Source organism: Falco cherrug, chromosome 4, assembly GCF_023634085.1.
Source record: "Falco cherrug isolate bFalChe1 chromosome 4, bFalChe1.pri, whole genome shotgun sequence".
Taxonomy (NCBI): domain Eukaryota; kingdom Metazoa; phylum Chordata; class Aves; order Falconiformes; family Falconidae; genus Falco; species Falco cherrug.
In genome coordinates this window covers 26,521,134-26,548,065 of record NC_073700.1, presented here as the reverse complement: position 1 = coordinate 26,548,065, position 26,932 = coordinate 26,521,134, and the positions used below count along the sequence as shown (strand labels likewise).

General features: G+C 53.7%; 1 protein-coding gene across 3 annotated transcripts; it reads left to right on the top strand.

Moving 5' to 3' along the window:
• Window positions 1–154: 154 nt before the first annotated feature.
• Window positions 155–25,665, top strand: SYNGR3 (synaptogyrin 3). Of its 3 annotated transcripts, XR_008731712.1 has the most exons (5): window positions 155–361; window positions 12,154–12,394; window positions 18,580–18,722; window positions 20,482–23,425; window positions 24,977–25,665. XR_008731712.1 is itself a non-coding variant. In XM_027812463.2 (4 exons), exons 1-4 carry the CDS (start codon window positions 263–265, stop codon window positions 20,689–20,691), a joined length of 693 nt encoding a protein of 230 aa, XP_027668264.2. In that variant the 5' UTR covers window positions 155–262; the 3' UTR covers window positions 20,692–25,665. The 3 variants fall into 3 exon arrangements, 2 of the variants coding, with proteins under 2 accessions (XP_027668264.2, XP_055562921.1); XM_027812463.2 differs by having other exon boundaries at window positions 20,482–25,665; XM_055706946.1 differs by lacking the exon at window positions 155–361 and adding an exon at window positions 1,414–1,582 and having other exon boundaries at window positions 20,482–25,665.
• Window positions 25,666–26,932: the final 1,267 nt, after the last annotated feature.

The window sequence follows — 26,932 nt, the reverse complement described above, 5'->3', positions numbered from 1 at the left end:
ACACCGGGTGCCCGCGCCTGTACCACGGTGCCCCGGGGCGCAGCGCGGACTCGCTGGGGGGCGGCGCGCCGGGCGCGTGCACCTGCCGGTGTTCCCCCCCACCCCCCCCCGGCCTGGCGGGTGGTTCCTCCCGCTGCCCGCACGCGGCGCTGCGGACGAGCCCACGCGGGAGGCGCGCGGGGGGCGGCCAGGCGCGCGGCCGGCGCGGGGCGCGCGCGGCTGGGCTCGGAGCGGCGCGGAGCGGAGCGGGCGGCGGGGGAAGATGGAAGGAGCCTCCTTCGGAGCGGGCCGGGCGGGGGGGGCCATCGACCCCGTGGATTTCCTGAAGCAGCCGCAGACCATCCTCCGGGTGACGACCTGGGTAAGGCAGAACGGCCGTGCTGGCCGGGACACGGGGCCGCGGGGCTCGGTGCCGGGCGCTGGGCAGTGCCCGTGCGGTGGGCAGTGCCCGGGGAAGGCGCCGTGCCCGTTACATTGTGCAGCGTGCCGTGCGGTGTGCGGCGAGCAGGCGTGCAGCGTTCGTGCAGTGTGCGGGGCTTCTGCAGCCGCGGCGTGTGGTGGCCCGCCGTGGCGAGTGGGGCTGGCTGGGTCCCGGCCGCGGCGGCAGGGCTTGCAGGCTCCCGTGGGTGTTCGCAGGGAGTTTTCTCGGGAATGGGGCAAGGTGCGGTGGGTGGATGCGCGGCAGCACCTTCGCAGTTTTGTCTCTTTGCTTGAGGAAAGGGCAAAGGGATGGGGTGTAAATCAGGAGGCAGAGGACATTTTCCTTCCTTCCACCTTCCATCCATCCGTGCGTGTGACAGAAGAAATCCGACAGCCCGCCCTGCCCAGCTCTCCATGGTCTTCTGAAAGGATGGCATGGGTTTTGGCCGTTTCCCATCGACGAGTCCCTGCCGCGGAGCAGGGGGCAGGAGGTGGGATGCGCTGTGCAGCCGCTCGGGGAAGGCTTCGCTCGCCCGTGGTCCGTGAATAAGCAGCACGGGGAGCTGCTGCCCGACGGGTCGAGGCAGCCGCTGCTGTGCCACCCCCATCCTGGCTTTCACCTGCTGAGATCTGCAAGTGTTCATGGCCCTGGGAGGTCGGCAATGCCCGGCCCTTCCTACAAGGCCCCGGTGGGGAGGGTCTGCCCAGCTCTCACCGCACCAGCTCCTGGCTCTGGTGCTTGGCTGGAGGCTGCAGATGAGCCAAACCCTGGGGGGTTCATCCTTGCCTATGTCACCACTCTGCTGTGCACGGAGGCCCTTGGCCACCTGTGCTGGCTCTGTGTCACCTTCAGCAGTGCCAAATCAGGCAGTGAGTGAAGGAAAGGTGCGATGAGAAGGTGCTGCACCCTTGGCTGCCCTCCTTCCAGCTGTCATGGCAGGGGCGTTTGTGGGGCTCTCCGGGGTGGGGTGCCCCAGCTGAGCCCCCGTACAGCACAGCATGGGAGCATGTGCTTATCTTTAAGCACATGAGCAATTCCAGCTGCAATCACACGCTCAAAGTTAAACCACATGCTTAAGTGTTTTGCCGGATGGGAGCCAGTGTGCTTGCCAGGGCTTCGAGAAAGCCCCCAGCACCATTACTGGAGAAGGACAGAGGCCAGGTACAGATCTGGAGCATCCAGCTTGGGGTGGATGGGGTGTTTTGGGCAGGGTTCGGGTACCTGGCAGCAGTCGTTTCCTAGAAGCGTTGCCTCAGCCCAGAAAACTCGGTCTGGATCCACCTGGATCCTCCTTAATCCTCCTCAGGTGGCAATGGCCAACTGTTGGTATTAGTGTTGGGTTTGGGTAGAGTTAGACAAATTGTTGACAGATTGATGGTGAGTTAGGTCCCTCGTAAAGAGCTCACCATCCTTGTCATACAGAAGAGGATAGGATGCTGCTGGGAAGCACGAGCAGAATACTGAATATAGAGATACAATAAAAACTGCAGCTTAGAAAATATTTATGCATTGATTCGCTGGCTGGTTTATTCAGTGGCAAAGTCACTCGTTTCATGGTTCTGCGTTCACAGGGGATCTGTGAAGACTGAGTGCTTACAATTACATGAATGCATGAACTTAACTCTAAACAAGTGCAGGGGGCCACTGATGTGACAAATGCAGGATGCGCACTGTGCTGTCCCAAGCATAAATGTTTGCGGTATTTGGGGACGACTCCAAACCCCACTGAGCTTAAAGGGAGGGGTTTTGCTGTTTTCAGAGGGCTGGGGATCAGGCTGTGGAAGGTCCCGTTACAAGCCCTTTGGACCACTTTTCCCAGGTCTTACATTTGCTGGCAGATCTGTCGGGGACCCTTCTCCATTGCTGCTCCAGCTTGGGGGTTCAGAGCCCCAACTGGCCTTTGCTGGGCTGCTGCACTCCGGTTACCTGTGTTTTAAGCCAGTTCAGTATTCATGGCTCCTTTCCAGCGTGAGCAGGGACTACAGCTGGGTGAGAGGTATGAGTGGAGGTTTCCTTCCCATCTGCCTGCATGGCCATTGCTATTTCTTGCAGGTTTTGTAAAGTAACATGTGCCCAGGCTCCTTCTGAGCGGTTGCTTTGCTGCTCTTGCCAGATGGGACCCATGTCAAGATGGAGAGCCTGGATGGAGGAGGCAGCCAGGAGGGTTTGCCCGTGAGGTCTCTGCTGCCTTTCTGCTTTGCCCTGACACTCATAATTGCTGTCCTGGGAGAGTGTGGCACTGCTGTGGCACGTGGTGGTGACTGCTCCTTATCACACCGTGCTGGCAGCTGGGTGGGTGGCATGGGCCGGCGCCCCACCGTGATGCTCCCTGATTCACAAAGCAAACAGAAACCTTTCCCGGCTTTCCTGCCTGCCATCACGGGGGAGGTGATCTGCCTGTGCCTGCACGTAACAGCCGTGGATGGTTACTCAGAAAGCCCTTGACTGAGGCTTTGAGGATGACTGAGTTTAGGTGTTGGAGTGGGTTTTCTTCATGTGGTTTTCCTTCTGGTGCTTTGTTGTTGTGTCTTTTCAAGTGCATTTAACCTGTACAGTTGGATCAGCCCTTGGAGATGTAACCGTTGTTGTGTGTATGACGTTATGTTCCTTTGGTGAGAAAAGGAAGGAGCTGCCTCAGATGTGCTGGTTTGGGTGGGAGTATGGGCGAGGGAGAACCACTGTGAGGCTTTGGGTGGGAATGTGGGTGATGGAGAACCACCATGAGGCTTTGAGTGGGAGCACGGGTGGTGGAGGAGCAGCATGAGGCTTTGGCTGGGAATGTAGGTGATGGAGAACCACCATGAGGCTTTGGAGCCAGCCTCGTGCACCTGATGCGAGCCGATGGTGCCGATCTGGGTGATGACCATTGCTGGGGTTTCATGATCAGCTACCACCAGAGGAGGGTCCAGCTCCGCTCCATGACTCTGGTAGCTGCTTCAGGGCCACAGATTCAGCCCTTGTGCTGGCAGACATCTAAGGGACTGGAGGGTGAACGGTGACTTCAATGCAGAAATCCCCAAATGTAAGTGATGACAAAAGGAGATTCCTGATTGTACCTCACACAGCAACCTCTCCCTGACAGATAGAGTAATTCTGAGTATCTGAAGGGAAAAACGCACTCCTGGGTTGAGCTGTAAAATCAAAAGCTGGAAAGAACCATTTAACAGTTCCTCATTCATCTCTTCCCCCTCCGTCTGATGCAGTTTGTCAGATGAAGATGTGATCACTCTTGTGGTTTCCTTTTGAGGCATTTTTTGCAGAGCAAAACAAACTCGATATTCACAAAGGATGCCTGCAGAACCATGAGTTCCTTTCTCTGTGACTGCCAGCACCAGCTAGACTTTCAAGTGGTCACACAGCTTTGCAGGGGTATTGTTCATTTAACATAGCTTTAGGTTTCACTTTTAAAAAGCAGTTCTGGAAAATACTTTGGTAAAGTAAATGTTTTCAGTAATTCCTGTGAATCTCAGTAAGAGCAATGGTAAAAGTACAGTGCCTGGTCCCACCAGCACAGCCAGCTCGGAAGGGCTGGGGCACTCTGCCTCCTCCCACCACCCAGCCATTCCCTCTCCCTCCGTGGAGCTCAGCAGGAGATCGGGTCCTGATTTTGCTATGACTTAGAGGAACATTTAGGTATTTTCTTTAATGTGGTTGTTTCTTGCTCCAGTGACCCCCCTGTTGCTACCTGCATGACCTACGCACCTGGGACAACCTTGCCTGCAACTGGCACATTAGCAGCTGCCTGACCCTTTCTGCTGCCTTTTTCTCTTATTTCTTAAAGTTGAGTAAATTTGTAGTTCATCACCTGGATCACTGGAGAGAGCTTTTCCTACGCAGTATTTTATCTCATTAGGCTCAGTATTTTGTCTGGGTTTTCTTTGCAGCGGTCTTATGCTTTTAAGAGCAAAACCTTTTATTAGGGAACTGGACAAGGGCGGCCAAATCTGATCACTTGGCAGAGGCATGGCAGTGGAGTGGTAGTCCCTGTAGCCTTTGATATGCGGTAAGGAACTTTGATGGCCAGAGGTTACTTCGGCTCAGATCCAGCAAAGTCTTAATGTGCTCGGCTCTGCACTGATCTGGGTCTCAGTCCACACTGCAGCAGATCATTGTCTTTCAGCAAGGCAAATGTGCTTTGCCGAGTTGTGACTTTGGTGAGGGATGTGCCGGGCAGTGGTTTGATGTATTAGGAATAGCTGGTGGTTCTTGAAGGGAGGGAGCGTGCCCTTTCCGTCCTGGTCCGGGTTTGTTTTGTTTCTCCAGAGGGATGGAAAAGGCGCTATTTGTGTTCATGGTAAAAGGTGTGTTTGCTTTTATTTGGAAAAACAAGCTCAGGAACAGAAGAGCCAGGCAGCAAAGAAGTATATGGCTTCAGGACTGGTGCTACCTTGCACCCTCAGGCCAGAACACTTCTGAGGAGCTTCACACCTGGGGTGAGGCTGGTTTGAGGTGCTGTGGAGTGTGTACGATTGGGTTTGCAGAGCTACAGCACACAGTTCTTGTAAAGGGCTAGAGTTGGAGCCTGGAAAGCTCCCTCACTGGAGCAGACCTTGCCTGCTCCAGGCATCCTGCACATACAGGTGGACTTGGCTGCTTGACGTACCCAGCACTGGGCTGAGAACTCCCCAGGGGACATCACCGAGAAATACAAGGTAGGAGCTGTGGTGCTGCAAGATCCAAACAGCTCCCATGGCCTTCAGGGGTTTCACTGACCCTGGAGCACTTGGGGCTCTTGGAGAAGAGCTGCAAGGCTGGTCTGGCACTTAAGGAGCCTGCAGTGATGCTAAGAATCATTAGTGTGATCTCAGCTGCTTTGGACTTTGTCTGGTCTTGGCTGCTTTTCAGTAGGGTCACCAGATTTCCATCTTAATTCTCTTTTTCTGTGGGCTGTAGATTAAAGGCAGAACTTAAATTTAACATTTTTGGTAATGGAATTATACAGAACTTTCACTGCATCTGAGTTTAAAATGCTGCTAAATTATCATTTTCCTGTCATCACTGGTTCAAAACACTGCTGGCTCGCCATGTGCTCAGATTGCATTACTAGATTAGGAACTTTGAATGGGCGCTGTGTCTCAGCTAGCATCTCCTGCCACATTAGAAAAAGTAATTCAGTAAAAATTGGTCATGTGGTCATCAATACACATCCTTCCCAAGCTGACTAGCCCAGTCGATGTGTCCATAAACCTGTTACGGCCAGCATCATACTGCCTCTTTCTGTGCCAGAAACTGCGTCAGGTCTTTCCTTTGTGGTCATATCCACAGTCCTTGTGGGAAATCTGGCAGTGCTTAAAGTAGTTCTTCAGTCTTCACACCCTCCAATAAATTATGCAGATCAGTGCTGGAAACGTCCCCGTGACTGACAACTGTAAAGATAAACTGGAGAGGGACCTGGGACCCGATTCCCCCAGAATCTGAGCTTGGTGGGTGTTGAAGGAGGCTGGCCCTCTGCCAGGGGTCTAACTCATCCATGAGCGGAGTGTCTGCACGAGGTACAGACATGACTCAAGACAGGGGTTTAACTGGGGTTTATGAAAGCGCTCAGTGCTAGGCAGGATTGGGCCTGCGCTGATTTGACCTTAATTTTCTCTCTTCCCATTTGGTAGGCCATCCTTCACTTGCTGGGTGATGGCTCGCGGAGGGGAGGGTGCTGGGCAGGGAGGCATCTGTCTTACTGATGCTCACGTTAGAGTGGTGAAGCATGTTGGTACCGGCTGTCTGTACGTGCGGTTTGTGCCCAACGCCATTGATAGTGAGCTTCAGCAGAGGAAATTAGCGGTAGATTATTTTTCTTCATGCATTAAATTTCCTTGATGTCGACATTAATGGTTGCTTGCATGTGTAATCAAAGCAAGGTTTTACAGTCTTCTACAACCCCACACCTTCTGGTAATGTTTTTTATAGGTCCCAAATCAAAGTACAGTGCATCAGCAGTGGAAACATCTCACCTTAAAATGGCTGACAGTTCACACACTGAAGCTTTCAGCTTGTGCTCTCTTGCGTTATTTGCTTTTTGTTTTCCTTGCGATGGCTGTGCTCAGACTGTGAGGTCTCCTGAAGGAATTTTAGGTGCCTGGGCTACAGAAGGCTAAAAGCAACGGGGATGAAAAATGTGCGTGTCCTGGGGTCCAGCCGGCTCAAGCCCTGGGAGGGAACGTGGATCTGCAAAATATAATTACAGAACTGCGCCAGGCAGCCTGGCCAGCCACATTCTTCCAGATGGTAGAAATCTGGTGCAGAGAAGGCAGACGCAGGTCTCCCAGCTTTATGCACACCTAAAATGGTGTCTCTGTCGTGGGGCACACGGGTGTCCCCAGCGCCCTGGGTTCCTGCGAGGGTCTGACAGTGGCTGCAGGTCCAGCAGCCTGGGCATGAGTGCCTAGACACTGCTGAGCAAGGAACCTCCCAGGCTCCCCTTTTCCTGTTTTTTTGGCAGAAGAATGAGATTTCACTCCGTCTTCTGCTGCAGGGCTGCCTGCACGTCCATGCTGCCAGCAGCCTCCCCACCATGCGCCATCACCTCCGTGCCCCACCAGCACAGCCTCTGCCGGGGCAGCCATCAGCACAGGGCACTGGGCACTCGGTCACGGTCCCCTGCACTTACCAGAGGGGACAAAAGAGGCAAGAGGTCTTGCCTCAGATAGGGTGAGTGGGGAAAACGGGAGGTGGGCAGCAAGCAAGGGGAGTGGGCAAAATGTGCATCTGGGTCCAACACTTTGGATACTGAAGGCAGCCTTGGAGCTGCAGGCTCCTGCCCAGACGCAGCCTGCAGCCTGCAGCCTCGGGTGAGCGGTGGCCCTGGGGTGCTCTCCCAGGTTTTTAGGGTGATACTCAAAACCCCTCTGGTTTCAGCTTTGCGCCAGCCATTTGCCAGAGTCTATCACGGCTGGCGTACCCCGAGCCTGTCACCGGTCACTGCCAGGACCTGTCCCTTTGTCCTGTGTTACAGAAATACTTGCTGGCCTGGAGAGGTGTCCCCTCTTGCCTGGAAGCAAGCTTTGAACTGGGGGAACTGGGCAGCTGGCTTTCATTAAGAAGTGAGGTCTCTGGCTTCTCCCTGGTTTGGTGTAACACGAGCTCACTTTGCGCTTGCACGAGCAGCTGATCTGCATCATCGTGGGTCCAAGCACTTCATGCATCTCCCTGACCAGCGTTGTTCTCCCTCCCAGGGCGTGACCAAGGCACAGAAGCTCTTTTGTGTGGCTGAAGTGCAAGCCTTAATGGAAAGGATGGGAGAAGACAGCTTTCCTCCTTCACATCCCTCCCTGCAGCTGAGTGCAGAGAGGAGCACTAATGGTCTGTGCCGCTGGAGCTGCCAGAGCCGGGGGCTCCCAGTTGTTCTCTGACACTGGGGAGAGGCAGGGCTGGGCAACCCGCACACCAGGCTGCTGGCCAGGAGACCCCGAGCTGCAAGCAGATTTATGTGAAAGCTTTGGCAGGGGGGATGCAATTTCATCCTGGGGTGGCTGGAGGTAATCCAGTTTGCTTATTGTGCCTTGCACGGGTTCACCCAGCAAGAGCAAAATTTGTTGCTGGTTGTGTTGGGTTGTTGAGATGGAAAACGGGGTGTGCTGTGAATGCTCAGGCTCCTTTGCAAAGCCTGTGAGATATGGAAGAGCCCCGTTAGAAGGGTGGCTAGGCTTGGGATGCAGTGGCTCACACAGCAGATGCCCTGGTGCTGTGCGTGCCAGTGACCTTGGCATTTGGTCCTGAGTGCTGTCACTGCCGAGCCTGCTCACGGGGACAGGTTCTGGGGACTGACCTGACGGGCAGTGGGAGTCAGAGGAGTGCCTCTGGAGAGCAGGATTTCTGCATCCTTGCTCAGACCTGTAAAATCTCACTCGCAGTGGAAAATCTGACCTTGTATTTTCGCTTTCAAGTCTCTGATGAAGGGATTGTGGGTTTGAGCAAGTGCAGTTTGTAGAGGTGATTGGAAAATGCCACTTGTTTTGCATGAACTTTAAAAAAATCCTATGGGTTTTATTTTCCCCCATCTACCCACATTTTCTCAAAAAAATTTTTTTCTCATTTATACTTAGAAAGGCAATGCCAAATCTATTCTCATTCAAATCTTTTACCAGCACTAGGTTGGGTTTTTTTGAGAAAAACTGTAAAATTTCAGTCATGGGGGGAGGAAGATAAAATCCATGGAAAGACTTGTTTTCACTGAAAAGCATGTTTTGACAGGAGTGTTTCAGCCAGTGCTGATGTTTTGAGCACATCTATCAAATACGTACGCTTGCAATTTGTTACTGTTTTGACCTCCCGAGAAGAAGCGGAATGTCCCGTGTTGCCCACACCGAAACGCTGCGGGCAGCGCCCAGTCAAGGGGGTCTCGTGGGGTGAGCTGCTCAGGTCATCTTGCAGCAAGAAGGATGCTTTGCTTTGCAAAACCCTCTGGAGTTCGAAGTTAAGCAGTGAAACATCTTTTTTCTTCCATCTCTGGTAGTACATGCGCTTGCAGCCATCCCAGCAGCATCCCCCGTGCGGGCAGCCAGACACCCTGCCCTGTAGCGTCCTTCGTCGTATTTACGGGAGCCCTCTCTCACCCCCTGAAAATGAGCTCCCGGTCGGCACCCGAAAGCACAGGGAAGTAGACCAGGTGGTTAATCCTGGGAGGACTAACAAAACACTTATCGAAGAAGCTGAGTACAAGTTCGCTGGCCTGCCAGGGAAATAATCCCGTGGAATCAGAGGTTCTCAATTATTCATGTTTTCCAGAATCACATTATTTCTTCCAGGGCCTGTTTTATAAATGCTGCTGCTATTTCTGATGGTAAATAACAATTTTGCATTATTTATGAACAGATTTCTACAACTGCTGATATTACAGCTGCTGCCAAAGCACTGGGAAAATTATTATTACTGTTTGTTGTTGTTTCTTTCTTACAATGCAGCCCTCTTGTTCTTTGCATGGTGATGATGTGCCCGTTGCGGTGTGACAGCCGAGTGCTCCCGAAGTGCAGCGCCAGCGAGGAAGAGGGTGCAGACGCACTCGGGTGACTTGGGTGGCCGTCGAGCTCATGGCTGGTGCTCAGAGCTGAGATGAGCCAGGGATGGACGGGGGACAGAACCCCGGGTTGTGGTTAAATTAAAAGAGGAGGAAGGCCTGATTGTCTCCCTGTGCCAGCCGTGGAGTGGTCTGTGGGAGACAGGTACTTTCTGTGCCCTGTTCGCGCTCCAGGGGCAGTCAGAGGTTGCGTCTGAATTTTGCAGATGAGCGTTTGGAAACCCACATTTCTAGGAGGGTGTTATTCAAGAATGGGCTAATTCCTGGGGCTGAGGAGCGTTTCCAGGGCTGAAACCCACTCCTGCTGCCTGTCGCGTAGACAGGGATGCATGCTTGCCTCCACCGGGGTGGAGATGCTGATCCCCTCGGCCAAGCAGGCCATGGAGAGAAGGGGCCAGCGCAGAGCTGGTGGGGGTCTAGGGCAGCATGGCAGGTACATGAGGTATTTTGATGGACAGAGTCCCAAAGAGCTGCTGCTGGGACCTGCGGGTGAATCCTGGGGGGAATTTTGCAGGACCTCACCCACTCCCGACTGAGCGGGGCAGAAAGGCTGCTCCCTCCAGCCACCCCAGCAGCAGCAGCGGGTGCTTGGGCGAGCTCTTCTCTCCTCACCCCACAGCAGGACCTCCAGCACGCCGGGTACCTCAGGGATGCCAGCTAAATTAGCAAGCAGGTTTCGGAGCATCTCTGCTGCTCGATGCAGGCCAGCTTACTGCTGGCCTGAATTTTAAGTGCTGGAAGTAATAGGAATCTGCTGTCACTAACAGAGCTCCTGGCTAAAAAGTTTTAATGAAGAGCCCTGCCCGTGGCTGTCCTGCTGGCAGGTTTCTGGAGGCGGGTGTGAGCATGGTGCAACCTGCTCATCCATCACGTGCTTGCAGATAACAGCATGAGAAGTTGGTGGCAAATTCCTGGGCTTGGGGTGCTGGGGTAGCTGCGTGCAGGAGCTCCTACATGCCTGAGGTAGGATGTGCTCCAGAGACTTTGCTGCTTCTGCTCATCATTTATTTCAGATGACACCGTACAGAGAAAAAGAAAAAACCCTACGCCCTCACCAATCCCTTCACATTTAGTAGTTCAGTCCCTTGCAGATGCATTTCTTTGGTCTCCAGTTTGGAGGAGGCTTGGTGGGTACGCTCTGAGACAGGTTTGCTAATGGGACACTTGTGTTTCTAAGTAGCTTCAGACAGAAGCAGCTCTGGCCCAGCTTCACGCCGGCACTGGAAAGAGTTTGGAGAGCCATTTGGAGAATGAAATCCTTCAGGGCAAGCAGGAGTGAGACATTTGGCCAGTGCTTGGGAGAAAACCTCTATCACAAAGTTATGTTAAAGAGTGCTTAGAGCTGTCTGAATGCTTTGCTCTTAGTGCCTTCTGCTCCATTTCACCCAGCTCTGCTAACGCGGTGCTTCAGGGAGCTCGGGGCTGTAGGAGGTGGCCCACAGCCCGGCATCAGCCATCGAGATGCAGGTGACTTTGCAAAGGCCACTGGCTGCAGTTTATCATGTGGCTCTTCAGCTGCTGCCTCTGTCTGCCGCCTGTCTCGGTCTTGTGCACTTCATGTCACAGAGAAGAAGTAGCGGGGTGTCGGGGGTGGGAGCTGCGATGTACCCCGAGACCCCAGCTGCTCCCAGGCAGCCACCACGCCGGGGCATGCTGGAGGAACCTCTTATCTCTCCTCTGGATAGTGGCCTCCAGCTGTGTCCTGCAAGGCAGTGGGGCAGGCATGCAGGGAGCCGGTGCTGGCAGCAAGGGAGGAGATCAGAGGTTCACAGCTTGATGGAGGGGCATCTGCACGCTTTGCTTCCCTCCCTGCTCGCAGCCTTGAAATCCAAACAGCAGTGCAGCGCTTTCTAGGCTCTAACGGAGCAGGCTCCAGAGCAAATTGTAATGCAGCTGGTCCCGTGGCTTCCGCTTGCTGCCTTTGGTGTTGGAGAGATAAGGGAATTACTTTAGCATGCAGCATCGTGAATGGTATTAATTTAGGCAGCTGGCTGTGTGCTGCCATCCGGCTCCTTCCCTGCCTGCAGGGCTGTGAAACCCCCTCGGGTCCCAGCGGTGGGACCTGGGCAGCCACCAGCAACCCCCCACCCTTTTGTTGTCCCTCTCAGGGCTGAAACCAGGTCACTTGATAATGGATGCAGGCGCTGCATCCTTCAACCCCTGCTAAGCCAGGCGAAAAATTGCCCTGTCATTCACAGAGCAGCCTGTCCCCCTGCCTCGCTGTGCCCAGGTGAGCTGCTCCCCACCTCCCTCTGCTGCCATGTCCTGTCCCCCTCCACTGGGCATCCAGTCCCTCCCCGGGTCAGCCAGCTCAGCAACTCAATTATCCTCTGTAACTTCGTTTCTCTGCGCTCCGCAGGGACACAAGGGGGTTTATCAAGCGCAGCCTGGCAGTGAAGAGCAGCGCAAGCAGAAAGACTGTGCAGAAACCTGACCCATCTATTTATTTTTTCCCTCCCCAGCCTATCTGGAGAACAACATCTCTTAAAATACCCTGCACACCAAGCCACTGAGAGGCAGACAGGCTCGCAGAGAAGGAAGACCTAGGTACCATCCACCAGCCCATTGCTTAGGGCCACGAACCAGACGAGAGTTGGGATCTGTCTAACAAATGCCATGTTGCCATGGAGTCAAAGACAGGATTGAATCCAATTATGTTGCTGTTGGAAAACAGAGTTAAATGTAAACAGCAGCAAGTCGTGTTTTCTCCTTCCTTCTGCAGATCTTCTCCATCGTGGTGTTTGGCTCCATCGTGAACGAGTGCTACGTGAACAAGGACAGCCAGCACCCTGAGCTGCTCTGCATCTTCAACGAGAATGAGAGTGCCTGCAGCTACGGCATCGCTGTTGGCGTCATTGCCTTCTTTGGCTGTATCTTCTTCTTTGTCGTGGACCTCTACTTCCAGCAGATCAGCAGCGTTAAGGATCGCAAACGGGCCGTCCTGCTGGACCTTGGCTTTTCAGGTATGTCTCTGGCTTTGCTGTGCTTGCAAAGGATGATGCTGGTTCTGTGGGCAGCGCAACGCCATTGCTGTGCCCTGCAGCTCTGTGTTTGAGCCCTTCCTTCTCCTTCCATGGTGTGGCACGACTGGTGTGCCTCAGTCAGGGAGCACAAGGGTGGTGGATGGATTTTCCCACCCAGCCATGGTGGGAAAATGGCAGCAGCGAGGAAGCCGGGGTGTGGTGGCTTGGGAACAGGGTGTCCTTCTCGTCTGTGTCACTTCTGCAACTGTAGACATTTGCTGAGCTCGGTTCTGTGAGGGCACCCAGAGAAGTGAGGCTTGGTGGTTGCATCTCAGAGACTAGGTGGGGTGGTTTAGCCTCCCACATCTCCTGTTTCTGGCTCAAGCAAATGTCGTTTTATCAGTTACATCTGTGTCTGTTTTCACTTTGTATATGTGTGTTTTGGAACAAAGCAGATACGTGCTTCTACACAGCGATGTGCAGGTAGGTCTGGGGCTCCTCTGCACCACCTTGAACCCCTTGACCTGGTGCTCATTTATGCGAACACGAGCAGGTGGGATGCTTGAGCCGGGAGAGGCCATCCTTTACTCGGCTGCTCTGGGAGTTGCCTGGCTGAGTTTTCAGCTGATGTTCTCCATTTCCAGGCTCTTGTGTTAGCAAAGTCTGAAGGTGATTTATCCAGCACAAGCATTGCTGATGGCTCTCTGGTCCCAAATGAAAATATCCGTCATCGCCTCCCTGCACTTGCCTGTTGTTAGGGATGTTCTCTCCTTGCTGGAAAGCTTATTTCCATGGTGCTAGAGCAACGGCATCCAGACCTTGTTAGATGATATTTACAGTCCCTTCTGTGGTGCTTACTGCCTCCAACCCTTCGAATCAAACAGGAGGGGAACATCACATCCATCTTCTGGCTAAAGCTGCATGTCGTGGTGCGAGGCTGTGATCCTCCATGCCTTCCACCTCCTAACAGCCGTTCTCTCCCCTGCCAGGCATATGTGAAAAGGTACCGCTCTCAATCTCTGCCTCATTTCTCTTTTGTACTTGTCATGCATTGTGTGTGCATTCATGGGCTTCAGCAGCAAGCCGGAGAAGACAGGTTCTGCCCTGCAAAGCCTCTGCTGTGCTGCGCTGCCCCGGGGCCAGGCCGCAGTATTGCACCAGAGGTCTGTGCTGGTAAATCCACCCAATGCAGCTGTGCTGCCAGCGGTGACATTTATTACCCCAGCATCGTTGCGTGTGCTCCAGGTACAGCGTGTCCGCAGCCTGTGTCTGGGCAGAGACGTCCTGCTCCCTCAGGCCATCCCCTCTGTGGGCTTCTTGATAGAAAACAGGCAAGCCGCTTCCTTGCTGGGAAAACAAATAAAGCACTTATGTGTGGGTGGTGTGGATGCATGCCTGTGACTGACAGTCACCTATTGGGGTCTGCAGAGAGTGGTCTTCCACAGCTCCCTTCCAGCCTGGCATTGTCTCTGTTACTGCTGCCTGGTACATCTCCCTGCCAGCAGCTCATTACTTTCCTCGCTGCTCTTATGCAGTCTCCACTTTCCCCACTTAATGAACCATTTCCCACAGGGCGCCCTAGCGAATGCTGCGCTGAAATCCGGCTTGGTGCTCAGATAAAGAGGAGCATGGTCTGGGGCTTTTGTAACAAAGTCCATTGTTACAGGTGAACGCATCTACCCCTAGTTCCAATTTTTACATCTCCTAAGCCCAAATTCACTGCAGCACTTGTGACCCTGCTTGGAGCCGTGGGTTGGACATGTGGCATCCAGAGGTCCCTTCCCACCCAAATCGAGCAGTGGCACGAGCTGTTAGCTGCATGGATCCTCGGTGTGCAAGGCAACCTTCTGCTGTGCAGACAAGCAGTGGGTTCATTTTGCTGAGAGACATCAGGGCGGGTTCCTGCCCAGCGTATTTCCTCCAATTCCTGTAGCTGTGCCTTTATGTTTCTAAAATTATGGCTGCCCCAAACCTTTCCTACAGCCCTACTGCCGTAGCCTGTACACCCACTCACACAGAAATGCCAGGCAGTTGGTTGCTCACAGAATAAGTGTCGATACAAGCAGATCCGACAGCAGAGATGAAGTGCAGGGTTTCACTGGCACATGAAGCCTCCCCAGCGGCAGAGATGGCAGCCCGATGTACCCCCCTGCTCTGCTCCTGGCACCCTTGGGCACCAAACCTGCCAGGAGGCAGAGCTAACCTGTGTAATTTGCCTTGTTAACTACCTCCGTGTTAATAACCCCTGGAGACTTCCCCTGTGGGATCTTCCTTTGCTGTCCCCTTCTTTCCTCCCCACCAAGGATGGGATTCTTAGTTTCCTCTTGCTTCTTACAGCTGTTTCATCCTTTCTCTCCATGTGTGATCTCTGCATTATTGCTTGATATAAAAGCTGAACATGCATCTGGGAGATAACCGGGTGAGGAACATGCTGGGGTACAAGGGAGTATTGCAGGCTGGACGGTGATGGGGGGTGAGAAAAGCAGGTCACTTCTGGCCCTTTGCCTGTGTCACCCAGGAGCCTGATGCCAGCTGCCAGCAAAGCAGATGTCAACTGGCGGTTGCTGTGTGGAGGTTGGGGGGGGGGAGTTAATGAAAGCGTTAACTTAAGGCTTTCTTTCGCTTGAAGGAAAGAGGGCTTGTGCGTCAGATCAGGGGCAGATCAGAGCCACCAGGCTGGCTGGGAGGTGACGCTGGGGTGCAGGCAGGGGTGCAGGCAGGGCTGCCGTGCTGTGCAAACGGCATTTGCAACTTTCTCTTCCATCTGCTCTTACAGCTGCTCCTGTAGACGTGCGCTTGCTTGGGACCAGGCTGTAATTATGGCTGTAACACATCTTTCCTGGTGTTTGCACTCTGTCGTCTTGCAGAGCCTAAAATGATAATTATCTACCGGCTCTTGCCGTGCTTCCTGGCATTCTCCTTTTCCCCAGGGTGTCGGAGGGTGCAGAGCTGCTACCGTGCCCCTGGCTGGAGCTGGGGCCGGCACACGTAGCCTCACCATGCCACTGGCAGCTCAGCCCTCTTTGCGAGGTTTTAAAACTCGTGGGTAACAACAGCCACCTCCAAAACAGCCACTTACACCTGATGCTGTGAATACAGCAGGGGCTGGGAGCAGGCACTGCCAGCCCCTCCGCAGGACCGGGACCGTGCGGGTGCCGGATGAGGGCACAGCCACGTTCCCCGTGAGGCACCGGTGCGAGGGCAGTCAGTGCAAGCCTGCGAGTCTGATTCTCATGACTGGCTGCAAAGCTTCATCTCAAAGGAACGCCAGCAGAAGCTGAACGTGATCACAAATGAAAGTAAGTGCTGGTACAGAAGCAGAGTTTCCATACAGTTCCCATAGAGCTGCCTGGGAGGTCCAATCTCATAGGCGGGCGTGTGTCAGTCCTGCAAACTTTGAACAACATGTGGCTTGTGTTTCTGGAGGTACCCTCCATGCCTGACCCTGTCTTCTCTGTTGGCAGCAATACCTGCCTTCTCCCTTCCCCAGGGCACTGGAGGGAATCCTCCTCCTCCTCCTCAGGGATCCAGGCAGAGCTGGGTGTGGAGGGAATGGCTTGTCTATGCATTGTAAAACCTCCGGGGAGTCCACATGGGTGGCAGCAGAAGCGGCCGTAGCTAGACTTTTCTGGCTGAAGAAGCTGATGGTTTTAGCACGGGGAAGGTCAGCATCTCGCATACCTCAGTGTTGCAGAGGAAGCCGGTAGCTGCAATACCCAGCGCAGCCGGTGCACATTCAGGGATGTGCATGATGTCATTTTAACTCTTGAAAACCCTTAGAAGACAGCAGTGATAGATGGAGCTTTATGGCACCCGTCAGTGGACAACCCCGCGTCGCAGCTGTGACTCCTGCTCTGTGTCCTTGCCCAGGAGCGGTATGAGGAAGGACGAACTGTGCTAGACAAAGAAACAGTCCCCCCAAACAAGCTCACCCCCTACAGACCAGTGACAGAGCCTAGTCCTGATGGAGACCCCCATGTCCCTTGGTGCCAGCACTGCACAGCCCCAGAGCTTGTCCCTGAGCATCCCTGTGCTCCCCACAGTGCAGCTCAGAATTAATCTCTTGGGAACTGCTCTTGTTTCATTTCTGGTCTTTTGACTTGCAAACACCGCTGTCTCCAGCAAAGTGCGTTCTTGAACAAGAAAGTCCTGACTGAGGCTTGCTGCTCAAGCCCGGGAGGGCAGTGCTCCCCACTGCCCTGGCATTTGCTCCCCAAGTACCTGGAGGTGGGAGCACTGCAGCAGTGCAGCATCTGGAGATGTGGTGCAGCATCTCCTGCACCGAGACCCGAGGACTGCTACCCACCATGCTCACCACATACTGCTCATCTGAGCTGCAGCCAGTGCTGTATCTAGGGCATGCATCTCCTTGTGTCCGCATTTAGGGGTTGGATCTGCTTCCTCTAACAGGGGCCAGCTGCTGATAAAGCCCCATTATAACAGAAGGGGACTAGAAGGCATCTCTAGCCCTGAGGATGACCTTTAAGGAGTAACCCCAGAGGTCTCTTTTCACATTGACAGTGGTCATCCCAAGGGGAAGTGAAAATGTCTGTGCAGAGATTTGGGGCAGTTTTGGTTGCAGGCATTAGCTGTATTTGGCAAAATGAAGCTGTTGTATTAGTCTGTGATTTGGAAAAGGAAAGCCTGCATGATCCTCGCTGGAGGTTGTGTTGCTGTGAGGGCAGTTCAAGGGCTCAAATATGACCGGGCTGATAAAAGCATCACCGGTCAGGAAGCCCCAGGCCCAGTCATGCCAGAGAAGGAGATAAGGAGTGTGTCTGTTTAAACTGCAGGTAGGAGCAAATTCTGAATTAAAGGTGAGGTGTGCGATGAGCCCTGTGACTCACACTGGGTGTGGATGCACGCGTGCATTTTGTGTCGTGCTTAGGAACAACCGGCAAAATAAAGGGGAATAAAGGAAGCATCTTTCCTCTCCCTACCGTCAGACTGTGCTTTGCAGCTGGCTGCCCCATGGGACTGGCATTGTGGCTGCTCATACTGATGTGCTAATGATCCTTGGGAAGGTGCTGGGCAACTCAGCATCCCACCTGCCAGTGCCCAGCATGTGCACTGACACCCAGAATTGGTGGGTGAGGAACCTTTGTGCTGGGGGTGCTCAGGAAGGCTGGAGACCCTTAAAACAGCATCATGGAAGGCTCCAGGTTGTGTGACTTCTCTTCCCAGCACTGGAAAGCATCACTGCTCCTTACACTGTGTGCTCGTGGCTTGCTTCTTGACTATTTTCTGAGCTCCTTGGCATCAGGCAGTGCTGTTGGCTGGTGATTGAATTAGGGGAGCTGCAGCCCTATCTTGCTCAGCCAGCTGTGCTTCCAGTAAGGAATAATCACCAGAGCGTTTTTCCTCAATCCCGCAGAGCCCAGAGAGGCTGAGAACAGGAGTGCCGTCAGCGGAGGGTTGCAGGGGTGAGCAGAGCTCTCTCACATGAAGCCCGTGTGCCCCTCGGCTCCATGGGCAGCCCTGCCGTGTCCCTGCCCTTTGCTCATTTGCTGCACTCGTGGGGTGCACTGACATCCCAGGGTCACTCCTGATCCCTGTGTTCAGAGCAAGGCTTCATCGCAGCCTGTCTGTGTTCCTGGTGACTGTTACTTGCCTTTTTTTAAGCTCTCCGGCTGTATCCTGGACCAAGGCATATCCCATCGCAGGACAGCTGTACAGCCGCCTCCTGCAGCAACTGAGCAGCCTGGTGCTGCTCCCGGGAGCGCTGGCTTCTTGCTGGGTGAGGATTGCAGTATCCAGTCCAAAGTCTCTAAGAGCTGCTGGTGTCCAGAGAACTGAGGGGATGGGGTGCTGGAATTGAGCTGATAGCACCTTGACGCCTGTGAGCAGGCTGAAACCCCACAGGCGGTGAGGACCGCGTGTCCAGAGAGGGTGTGCTGTCCCTGTAGGTCTTTGAGATGAGATTGAGAGGTAGGTGCGCTGAACTTCAGGCTGGCAACACATTGGATGACCCTACAAGGTTCCTTCCATCCCTGATTTTCCAGCGACCGCGAATCAGCCTCTTAAAATAGCTCCTTTTGGGCCATGCCGCAGGCCAAGGCACCCAAGATCACTGTCGCTATTTGAAAATCTTGATGGCAGTGTGTTTGTCCGTCAGCAGACGGGGGTCCTTGCGGCAGCGGAGGCGGTGGGCAGGGGCAGCACTGACCAGCTCCGTTCTCTTTCAGGTTTCTTGTCCTTCCTGTGGTTTGTAGCCTTCTGCTTCCTAGCAAACCAGTGGCAACGGACAACAATGAGCAGAGGGGTTTCACAAGGAGCAGATGCCGCCCGGGCTGCCATCACCTTCTCTTTCTTCTCCATCATCGCCTGGGTGAGTTCAGCTTCAGAGCTAAGGTGGGGAGAGGAGAAACGAAACCTGCTCTGGGCTCAGCACTGAGCTGGGAGGAAGAATCGGGGGCACAGTTTGGAGAAGTGAATCCTGGTGCTCAGCCAGGGGCTGTACGGAGGAAACCTGCGGTCCCTGCAAATAGAGGTGAAACTTGTGGCTTCTTACCCGGGAAGCATCAGCTCAGCCCCCTCTCGCTGGGGAATACCAGACTTCCCTTTCTCCTGCGGCTGGAAAGTTGCATTCCCATCGAAAACGTGTCGCCAGCCACGAGCCGCCCTCATTTCAGGGCCTCATTAGACCCCCGGGAGCAGCTTGGTTGGAAGCGAGCAAGTCCCCAGGAGCGGATCACTGCGATGAGCTGCTCTCACGGGGTGGCAGGGTGATCTGGGGAGCTCTCAGGCTCACCAGCTCACCCTCCGGAGAAGCCAAACTGGCTTCCCTGCTGCCCACCCAGAGGCAGGGGCTTCCATAAACCCCCTTTTGCTCCCATTTTTAGGCTCTGTGTGTCCCCAGAGCCGCACAGTGGCAGAGGGACATCGCTGGACCTCACCCATACCTGGGGGTGCCTGCGCCACCCAGGGGGTCCTGCTCCAGAGACTGTGCATGGAGAAGCAGGGATGGCCCCTGTGTCACATCCACCCCTCCTCTGGCTTTTCGTGGGCAGAGAGCGCCGGAGATGTGCACTCATGCCATATTGCCTTAAAAGAATTGGGGCAAAAGCCAGTCTGAGGCTTTCCGACAGCAGGCCTGGCTCCAGTCACTCACCAGTTTAACTGCTCCCCCCTCTATTATTATCCAAATAAATCTCTTTTAATCCCAGCTCCCCCGCAGCTCTTCTCTGTTGCTGTATTGCCAGACTGCCTGTTTCACACAGCTGCCAGGGAAGGGCATCAGGTGGGATGCTCTCCCCCATCCCACCAACGTCCGCTCCCACCTCGGAAGGGCACTGGGGACACCGGTCCCCTGCTACCAGCATGGAGGATGACCAGGGTGTGTGGACACACCAGCTGCCCCTCCACTGGTACCATTAATCAACCCGGGTGCTCCATGGGGTCGATAGGTGCGCACAGCCAGCGCCCGCTCTGCTGCCGCAGCCCCGCCGGCACTGGTCAGGGAGTGGGCGCGGGACGGTGGCTGGGAAGCCATTCTTGGTGTCTGCGGGTGGTTTTTTCTCCCCCCCGCTCCGAGCCTGTCATTTATAAACTAATTGAATTGTTAATGAAACCTCCTGAAATAAGAGCAAGTGTGGTGCGCTCGCAGCGCTGCCGCCCGCATTTCCCACGGTTTGCGACCTGAATACCGGCAACCTGGAAGAGGGTGAAGGAGTCTCGGCAGAACTGACCTATTTTGCTGGCCCAGCACTCGGCAGCTTTCCCACCCCACAGCAGATGGGTTTATTGGTGCCAGCAGTGTCAGATCTGCACGGCCGGGGACCCGAGCACAGACTGGGACCCCCACCCCAGACAGAGCTTTGGGGGTCAATATGGCATGCAGAAATTACTTCTTTGGCATTAGGGGCTGTGCTTTGGGGTTGGTTTGGCTCTGGGCTGTAATGGAGCAGGGCCAGCAGCCGCCTGGGATGAGCTCAGCGCCTTGCAGCAAGCTGGGGGGGATGCAGGGTCTTGGGGGGAGCAGGATCCTGGGGGGACATGGGGTCCTGGGGGATGCGTGGTCCTGGGGGATGGGGGGTCCTGGCCACGGAGTTGCCATCTCCCCCTAACCTTCCCCCATCCCGTGGCAGGTCGCGCTGGCAGTGAAGGCGCTGCAGAGGTACCGCCTGGGGACGGACATGTCACTCTTTGCCACCGATCAGTTCACTGCTGACCCCAACGCGGCGTACCCCGGCTACCCCACTGGCAGCGGCATCGAGAGCACAGAGACCTACCAGAGCCCCCCCTTCACCGAGACCTTAGACACCAACCCGAAAGGTTACCAAGTGCCAGTGTACTGAGGGGCGAGGGCCGCGTACCAAGAGACCGAGTCCTACGGTGCAGTACTCTTAACTGGTTGATTGCAAATGTATTCAGTCCCATTTCCTTAATGTGGCAAGTCAGTGCTGGGTTCCTTACTATTAGCTAGTTGTGCAGTGAATTCTGTACAGTGGTATTGGTTCTTGTCTTACCTGTCCAAGGGTTTTATAAAAGCAGTGTTCCCTCTAAGTCCGAAGGAAGGAAGGTTGCTACCGCATCACCTACACGTGGCGAAAGGCGAATAAATGCCCTCTCTGAGGCTTGACACTGGGTAGTCGGCGTTGGGTTCTGCTGAGCGCCCGGGAAAGCCCAGAATAACTTTTCCTGTTAGTAGTCACAGTAGCTGAGGAGTTGCTATTTATCTCGTTCTTCCAGAGCTAACACAGAATCGTTCTCATGGTGGCAAGGGTGGGTGGGTGGGCGGCGCTGGGGAGGTTGGCCCCACGCCGCTCCCGCTGCACAGCTTTCCTGTACGCGTTCCATGGAAAGTGCCAGATTCACAAAGAAATAAGTGGCATCTGTGTTACTTTTATTTGTATATATTTACTGTACAAAACAAAATCCAAAAAGGTGTTTCAAACTTAGCTTAGGATGCAAGCGGCATGGCGGGGGGCACAGTGGGTTGGGGTGATGTTGAATATCCAAATTGCTTCTACGCTTCAGCAGGGTTCTGGTTGAGGGTGTAAAAAGTTACTGTTTGATACTGGAAACCAGTTCAGCAATAGTTGGCTGCTAATTAGGAATAGCCTTTTATCAGTGGAAAATACGGCGTGTTGCGGTTCCACTTCTTCACCGAGGGATTAGGAAAGTTTGCAAATTTACAAATAGTTTCTGGTTGGCAACGCTGAACACTTACTCACGCTCAAACCCAGAGCTGCCAACACGAAAGGGGTGGGCGTCTAAGCGACTTAAAGTCCAAGTCAATTAGGAGCGGTATTGAACTTGTATTTTTATACTGGGAGCAGCCACCATCTGTCATCAGCTGCCGCAGAGCCTCAGGTGTGAACGTACATTTTACCCCGCCGTCCCTAGAAAGGAGAAATTCAGGCAGAGAATTGGAAAGACTTTACAGGCCATGGAAGTCCATCGTGTGGGGGCTCACGGCCCGATGTTTGCAAATAGCGGGAGAAGAGGGTGAATGAAAAGGACCCAGGAAAAAGAGGCTCAGGTCTGGTTTTCAGCTGCAAAATTCCTGTCTTGTCAAAAACAGCTGAATGTGTAAAATCCAGTAGCTCCTTTCAGCAACCTGCCTGCTTGCCCTGCCTGCCTGCCTGCGCGGTGGCTGTGATCTGAGCTGTTTGTCACTAAAGACTAAGCAGAGGAGCTGAAACTTGAATTCCTGACAGCTCCATCCTTAGAGGCCCCCGGTCCTCCTGGCTCCCGGCGAGCTGGGGTTTCGCCTTGCCACTTTACACCGGCAAAAGTTGCGTGCTGCCTTCTGACCTTGTGACAAGCAATAGTGACCCGACTGCCCCAGCTCTCCTTGTAGCAAAAGCATCCAGCAGTTATTTTGTCATCATTAACACGGCTCATTTCTGCTGCTAAATTGCAAATAAATGCATTAATTAATAAGCAGCGAATCTCATCACAAGCAGTCACTCTCCGTGACAAAGTGCATTACTTGACTCCCCTCCTGCTGAGGCCAGGATAAAGGTGCGTTTGCAGCGAGGGCTGGCTTTGCTGGCGCTGCGCTCCTCCTGCTCGCCTGATGGCACCGGAGCCACTGGAGCTGTGCTGGGATTGTTTGGGCAGCATTTCCCAGCTCGGACACTTCTCCCGCGCCACTGTAGCATCCCTGCTCAGCGCAGCCGCACGCGGCGGCACCAAGACCTGGCGTTCCCCCGCAGTCCCCACCATGGGCTTTCCCCATGGTGACAGCAGAGATGTCTCTCCCTCTGGACACCTTTGCACCCACTTGGAGGTCCAAACGCCGTCGGGGTACGTAGCTCGGCCCCGCTGCCTGGCCCTGTGCCCGCGGCAGAGGCAGGGGCGAGCAGGGGGATGCTGCACTGCTTTACTGGAGTGTCCCCTGCTTGGCTAATGCAAGGAGCAAGGAGGTGACCCAGGGGCATCTGCTGGTGGCCCGTGCCGGCAGGGCTTGGTGAGCAGGGAGACAGCTTCACATTAAGCAGACCAGGGATACCCAAACCCCAGTACGGTCTAAGCCTAAATTAGTGACGGGACCCTTGTGATTTTTCTAGAGTCAAAAAAGAAAAAAAAAAGGCAAAGGATTTTAATACAGGGTACGGTAGAACTGTAGCAATATTTTCCTTAGAGGGAACACTGAAATCTTAGCAGCACAAACAGTACTTGTGTTAATATTTTAGCAAAATTATAATCAATTTAAATGTTTAAATTGATTGTATGTGAGATAATGTTTGTTCAGTACATTGTATTTTTTCTAACTATATAACTGTTCCAGAGTTTCCTTGTAACCGTAAAGAACTAAAGCTCTGTCTGACTGCGGGACGTGTCCTGACCCCTGGTGTAACCATGCTGAATATTACAACATCTGAATGTACGCACCGAGGCCTGCATTGCCTTTCTTTCCTCCCCACACTCCCACCCGCCAGCGGTGGGACGCAGAAGGGACACACATGCACCCCCCACGCACGCTCTCGTGCCACGACTGACCTTAAGAGCAGCAACGGTGCAACGGGGACGACTTTCAGCCTGACTCCAGCCCCCGGCCGAGACCCCGTTGTTCTTCTCGAGGTCAGCGGCTTTTTCCAGCTCCCCCGAAGTCAGTGTTACCGTGAACTTGCAGTCGCACGGTCAGCGTGCAGGGACCCGGCTGCGTTGTGCTGGGCAGGAGAGGAGGAGGAGGAGGAAGGGACTCGGGTGGCCGAGAGGCTTCCTGGCAGCGGGAAGGCAGGACAGATTGCTCCTTAATTAAACCGGGAATAACGTGTCCAGCCACATCAACAGGCACCTCAAGGAAGCTTAACCCTGCTCCCTCTACCACCACAAATGCCTGTCCCGGTCGGTGGAGACCAGGGTGGCACTGGGAAGAGTCGGCTCGCAGTGCTGGGCTGCTCTGCAGGCAGGGGCAGGCAGCCCACAGCGGGTGGATGTTTTTGGGGCAGTAGTGCTGGGTTTATAGATGTTGTTGCCCCACCTAGACTGTGTCAGCCGGGCAGGACGGGATGAGCCGTAATTACCGTGCATCACCCGAGACACACACGCTGGGACGAGCAGCTGCCCACCTCGAACCAAACCCGCTGTCTGGCGGCCGTCGCCCTGCCGAGTTACAACGTGCCCAGCAGCAGGGTGACACCAGCCCCGCGATGCAGCGTCCTCCCCCTTGCATGAAATCCTCTTTCCATGCTCGCCCCCGTGAGCCCCCGCAGGGTCCCCACGAGCCCCGCGGTGCCGGCAGTGCTGTGCAGCGGCTGCTGGAGCACATCGGCGTGTCCAGGACTCGCCAGGCAGGCCAGTGTGGGCAGGCACGGGCTGTAGCTAATAGAACCTCACGGGCTTATGGTTAGAGAACTAGATCCATCGGTGTAATAACTGTAGTGCATTATTTGGGGTTCAGGTATTTGGAACATCAGTCCTCGGACGTCTTTCTCCCGCTTTTTTCTCCCCGCGTGTTGGCCGGGATACGGGCGCGCTGGCTCCCTTCGAACCCAGCCCACGTCCCAGAAGCGTGCCCGGCGTGCGCGGGGGCTGCCGTGCCAGCTGCTGCCCCGTGCTCCCTGCCAAGCTTCCAGCTCTTCTCCCAGCCATCTCGGCAGTCAGCAGCTGACTCGAGCTTGCGGAGGGCAGGAGTTGCTGCTCCCAGGCTGGCATTAGCGCTGGATTTGGGTGTAAAGAGAACCCAAACCACCCCCGCCTGTGCCGGAGGTGTGTTCTGCCAAATCCTTGTTCCATGTTGTTCTGTGGCAACACCAGGCGTAGTTCTCAGAAGTTAACCGCACCATGGGATTTGCATGTTTTAATTTTAAGCATATTAAAAGATTTGAAAGAATTAGGATTTTTTCCCCCATTTGAAGCTGTTCCTAGCGAGGTGGGTTTTGCTTAACTGATACTTAGGGAAGCCATCTCCCCCCTTACACACTTCTGTTTCTCGGGGGTTTGAGCAGTTAAAGCCTGTTAAGCCATGTCTACAAGCAGTTGGGGTTTCACCAGCTGTTTTGCCTGGGCGCTTTGTAGGATGAGTTCCCCCCAGTTTATGCTCCAGCAGCAGCAGCTATGGCTTTGCTCTTCTGCTTCCGTCGGGCAGCAGTTCCGCACAGGGTAACTCGCCCCCTCCTCTCTCCACAGAACAGCGTAGCTGTCTCACTCTTAGCTCTGCCTGCTGCAGCGAGCGGTGAGGTCACCTAAAACCAAACCAAGCTGCCTGTGGTCGCTGTCCACTCATGCGTAAATCACACCGTTCCTTTTCATTCCTCTCCATAAACACTACTGCATGTGCTCACAGACTTCCTTTCAGCCTTTTTTTTCCCTGAAGCTTGATGGAGAGAGCGGATGGGTCTGGTTCCACCCTTGTTTATTCCCAGTACTTTCCTCAGTGGCATGTTGAAGTCGTGCGTGGCAGAAGACCCTCTCCCCCCACCAGCAAGGCTCAGACACAGCCTTCGCTCTGTCAACTTGAAACCCAAGTTCAGCTGCCTGTATTTTGTTGCAATACGCGTTTAAACCTCACATTCCTGAAGAGTTTTAATATCAAACTGATACCAAATGTGGTTTGCAAAATTTAAGGGTTTGTTGGTTTGGGGTTTTTTTTCAGATACCTCTGTATAAGCAGACCGCTTCAAAGAGTTGCAGTTGTCTCTAACCTTATGTGCATTGTAGTATAAAGTGGACTGTGTATGGAAACAAGTTAAAAATGTTTACAACTTTTGTATATATTATATATATAAAAATATCTTTTGAGAGAACAATCTGTGACAATGTATTTTCAGTGTCCGTGTACCAACTGCAACTTATTTTCAATAAAGAGTTAAAAATGACTAGAAGCGGCCTAAAAAAAAATTTGGTAATACTTTATTGAATCAGGTGAGCACAAGGAACAAGGAAAATGCATCATCAGGCCAAAGAGATCGATCGCCTCGAGGACACTTGCAGCAGCATCCGCCCGGCGGGAACTACCTATCTGCTAACGCAGAAGAAATTAACTGAAAGTCAAGGGAAGACATGAAGATACTCCTGCAGACAACGCGCTTCAGTTCCCCTGAACTTTACAAACCAAGGGCAGAGATGGGGAGAGCTGCCAGCGCAGAGTGACTGCTGCCTAGAAGCACTGGGGGCAGGTGGCCCCGAACCAAAGCACCGTGGCCATCACATCGGTGGTGGCGTGGTCGTGTCACAGGCATCACACCCTGCTCCGCTTGAGAAGAACCCAGCTCGAAGCAGGAATGTGGAAGCATCACTACTTGCCATGTATTCATGCATTTTATAAATAGCCATGCAGCCAAAATAATCTTCCCAATCCCCATTCCAGGGTGTGCAGCCTGGCCCCCGTGCTGAAGACAACATGTTTCAGGTATTCGAAACTGTCTTAATTATTTGGAAAAGACACCAAAAGCACTTTGCAGCCTGACAGCAAGCAGAAATACAAAGTGTAAGGCAAGGAAAACCTTCTGTAGCCAGAACTAGCTCTTCAGTAATACTCCGAGCAAAATTTCATAGAAATGATGCTTATATAAAAGCAGTGTTTTGTCACTAGAAATTACATAAATTAATTTCAACTTTATCCCTACATGTTAAAAATAACTAAACCTGGTCTGCCAGGATGGGAGAGAATCAAATGCTGAATTACAGCCATGAAAGTGCGCTGCAGGGAGGGCTCCTGTCACTCCACCACGTCACAGCTGCTGCTGGAGGAGTTACTTCAACCGATGAACGGATTCCCCTCGTGTCTCCGAGAGGTGGAATTCCAAGATGCCAAGCAACACAACGCAAAGCTACTTCAAACCGGTATTACCAAGGGAGGTACAGGAGGCATCACTCCGTACAGTCTGAACAAGTTATCCTTGTTAGTGCAGACCACTGTAAACAGATAAATGCACTTAAAGGCACTGCAGATAAACATCATCAGTGATCAGCAGCATTTAATGTCCCAAATATGCTGTTGGTTGGAGCTACCACCATTAGTACATCCAAGAAATTAGAAACATGGCAGTCATTAAATAAAATTACTGTGAAGTGTGCTTTACGGAAAGTAAAGCCTTAATGTTATTATTCTACATGCAGTGCTACAAAATAAGTTTCTTTAAA

Coding starts and splice junctions, on each gene's coding strand:
- SYNGR3 (XM_027812463.2), top strand. CDS start 263: ATGGAAGGAGCCTCCTTCGGAGCGGGCCGGGCGGGGGGGGCCATCGAC. Junction 12,395..18,579: donor GCTGGACCTTGGCTTTTCAG/GTATGTCTCTGG, acceptor GTTCTCTTTCAG/GTTTCTTGTCCTTCCTGTGG. Junction 18,723..20,481: donor TCTTCTCCATCATCGCCTGG/GTGAGTTCAGCT, acceptor ATCCCGTGGCAG/GTCGCGCTGGCAGTGAAGGC.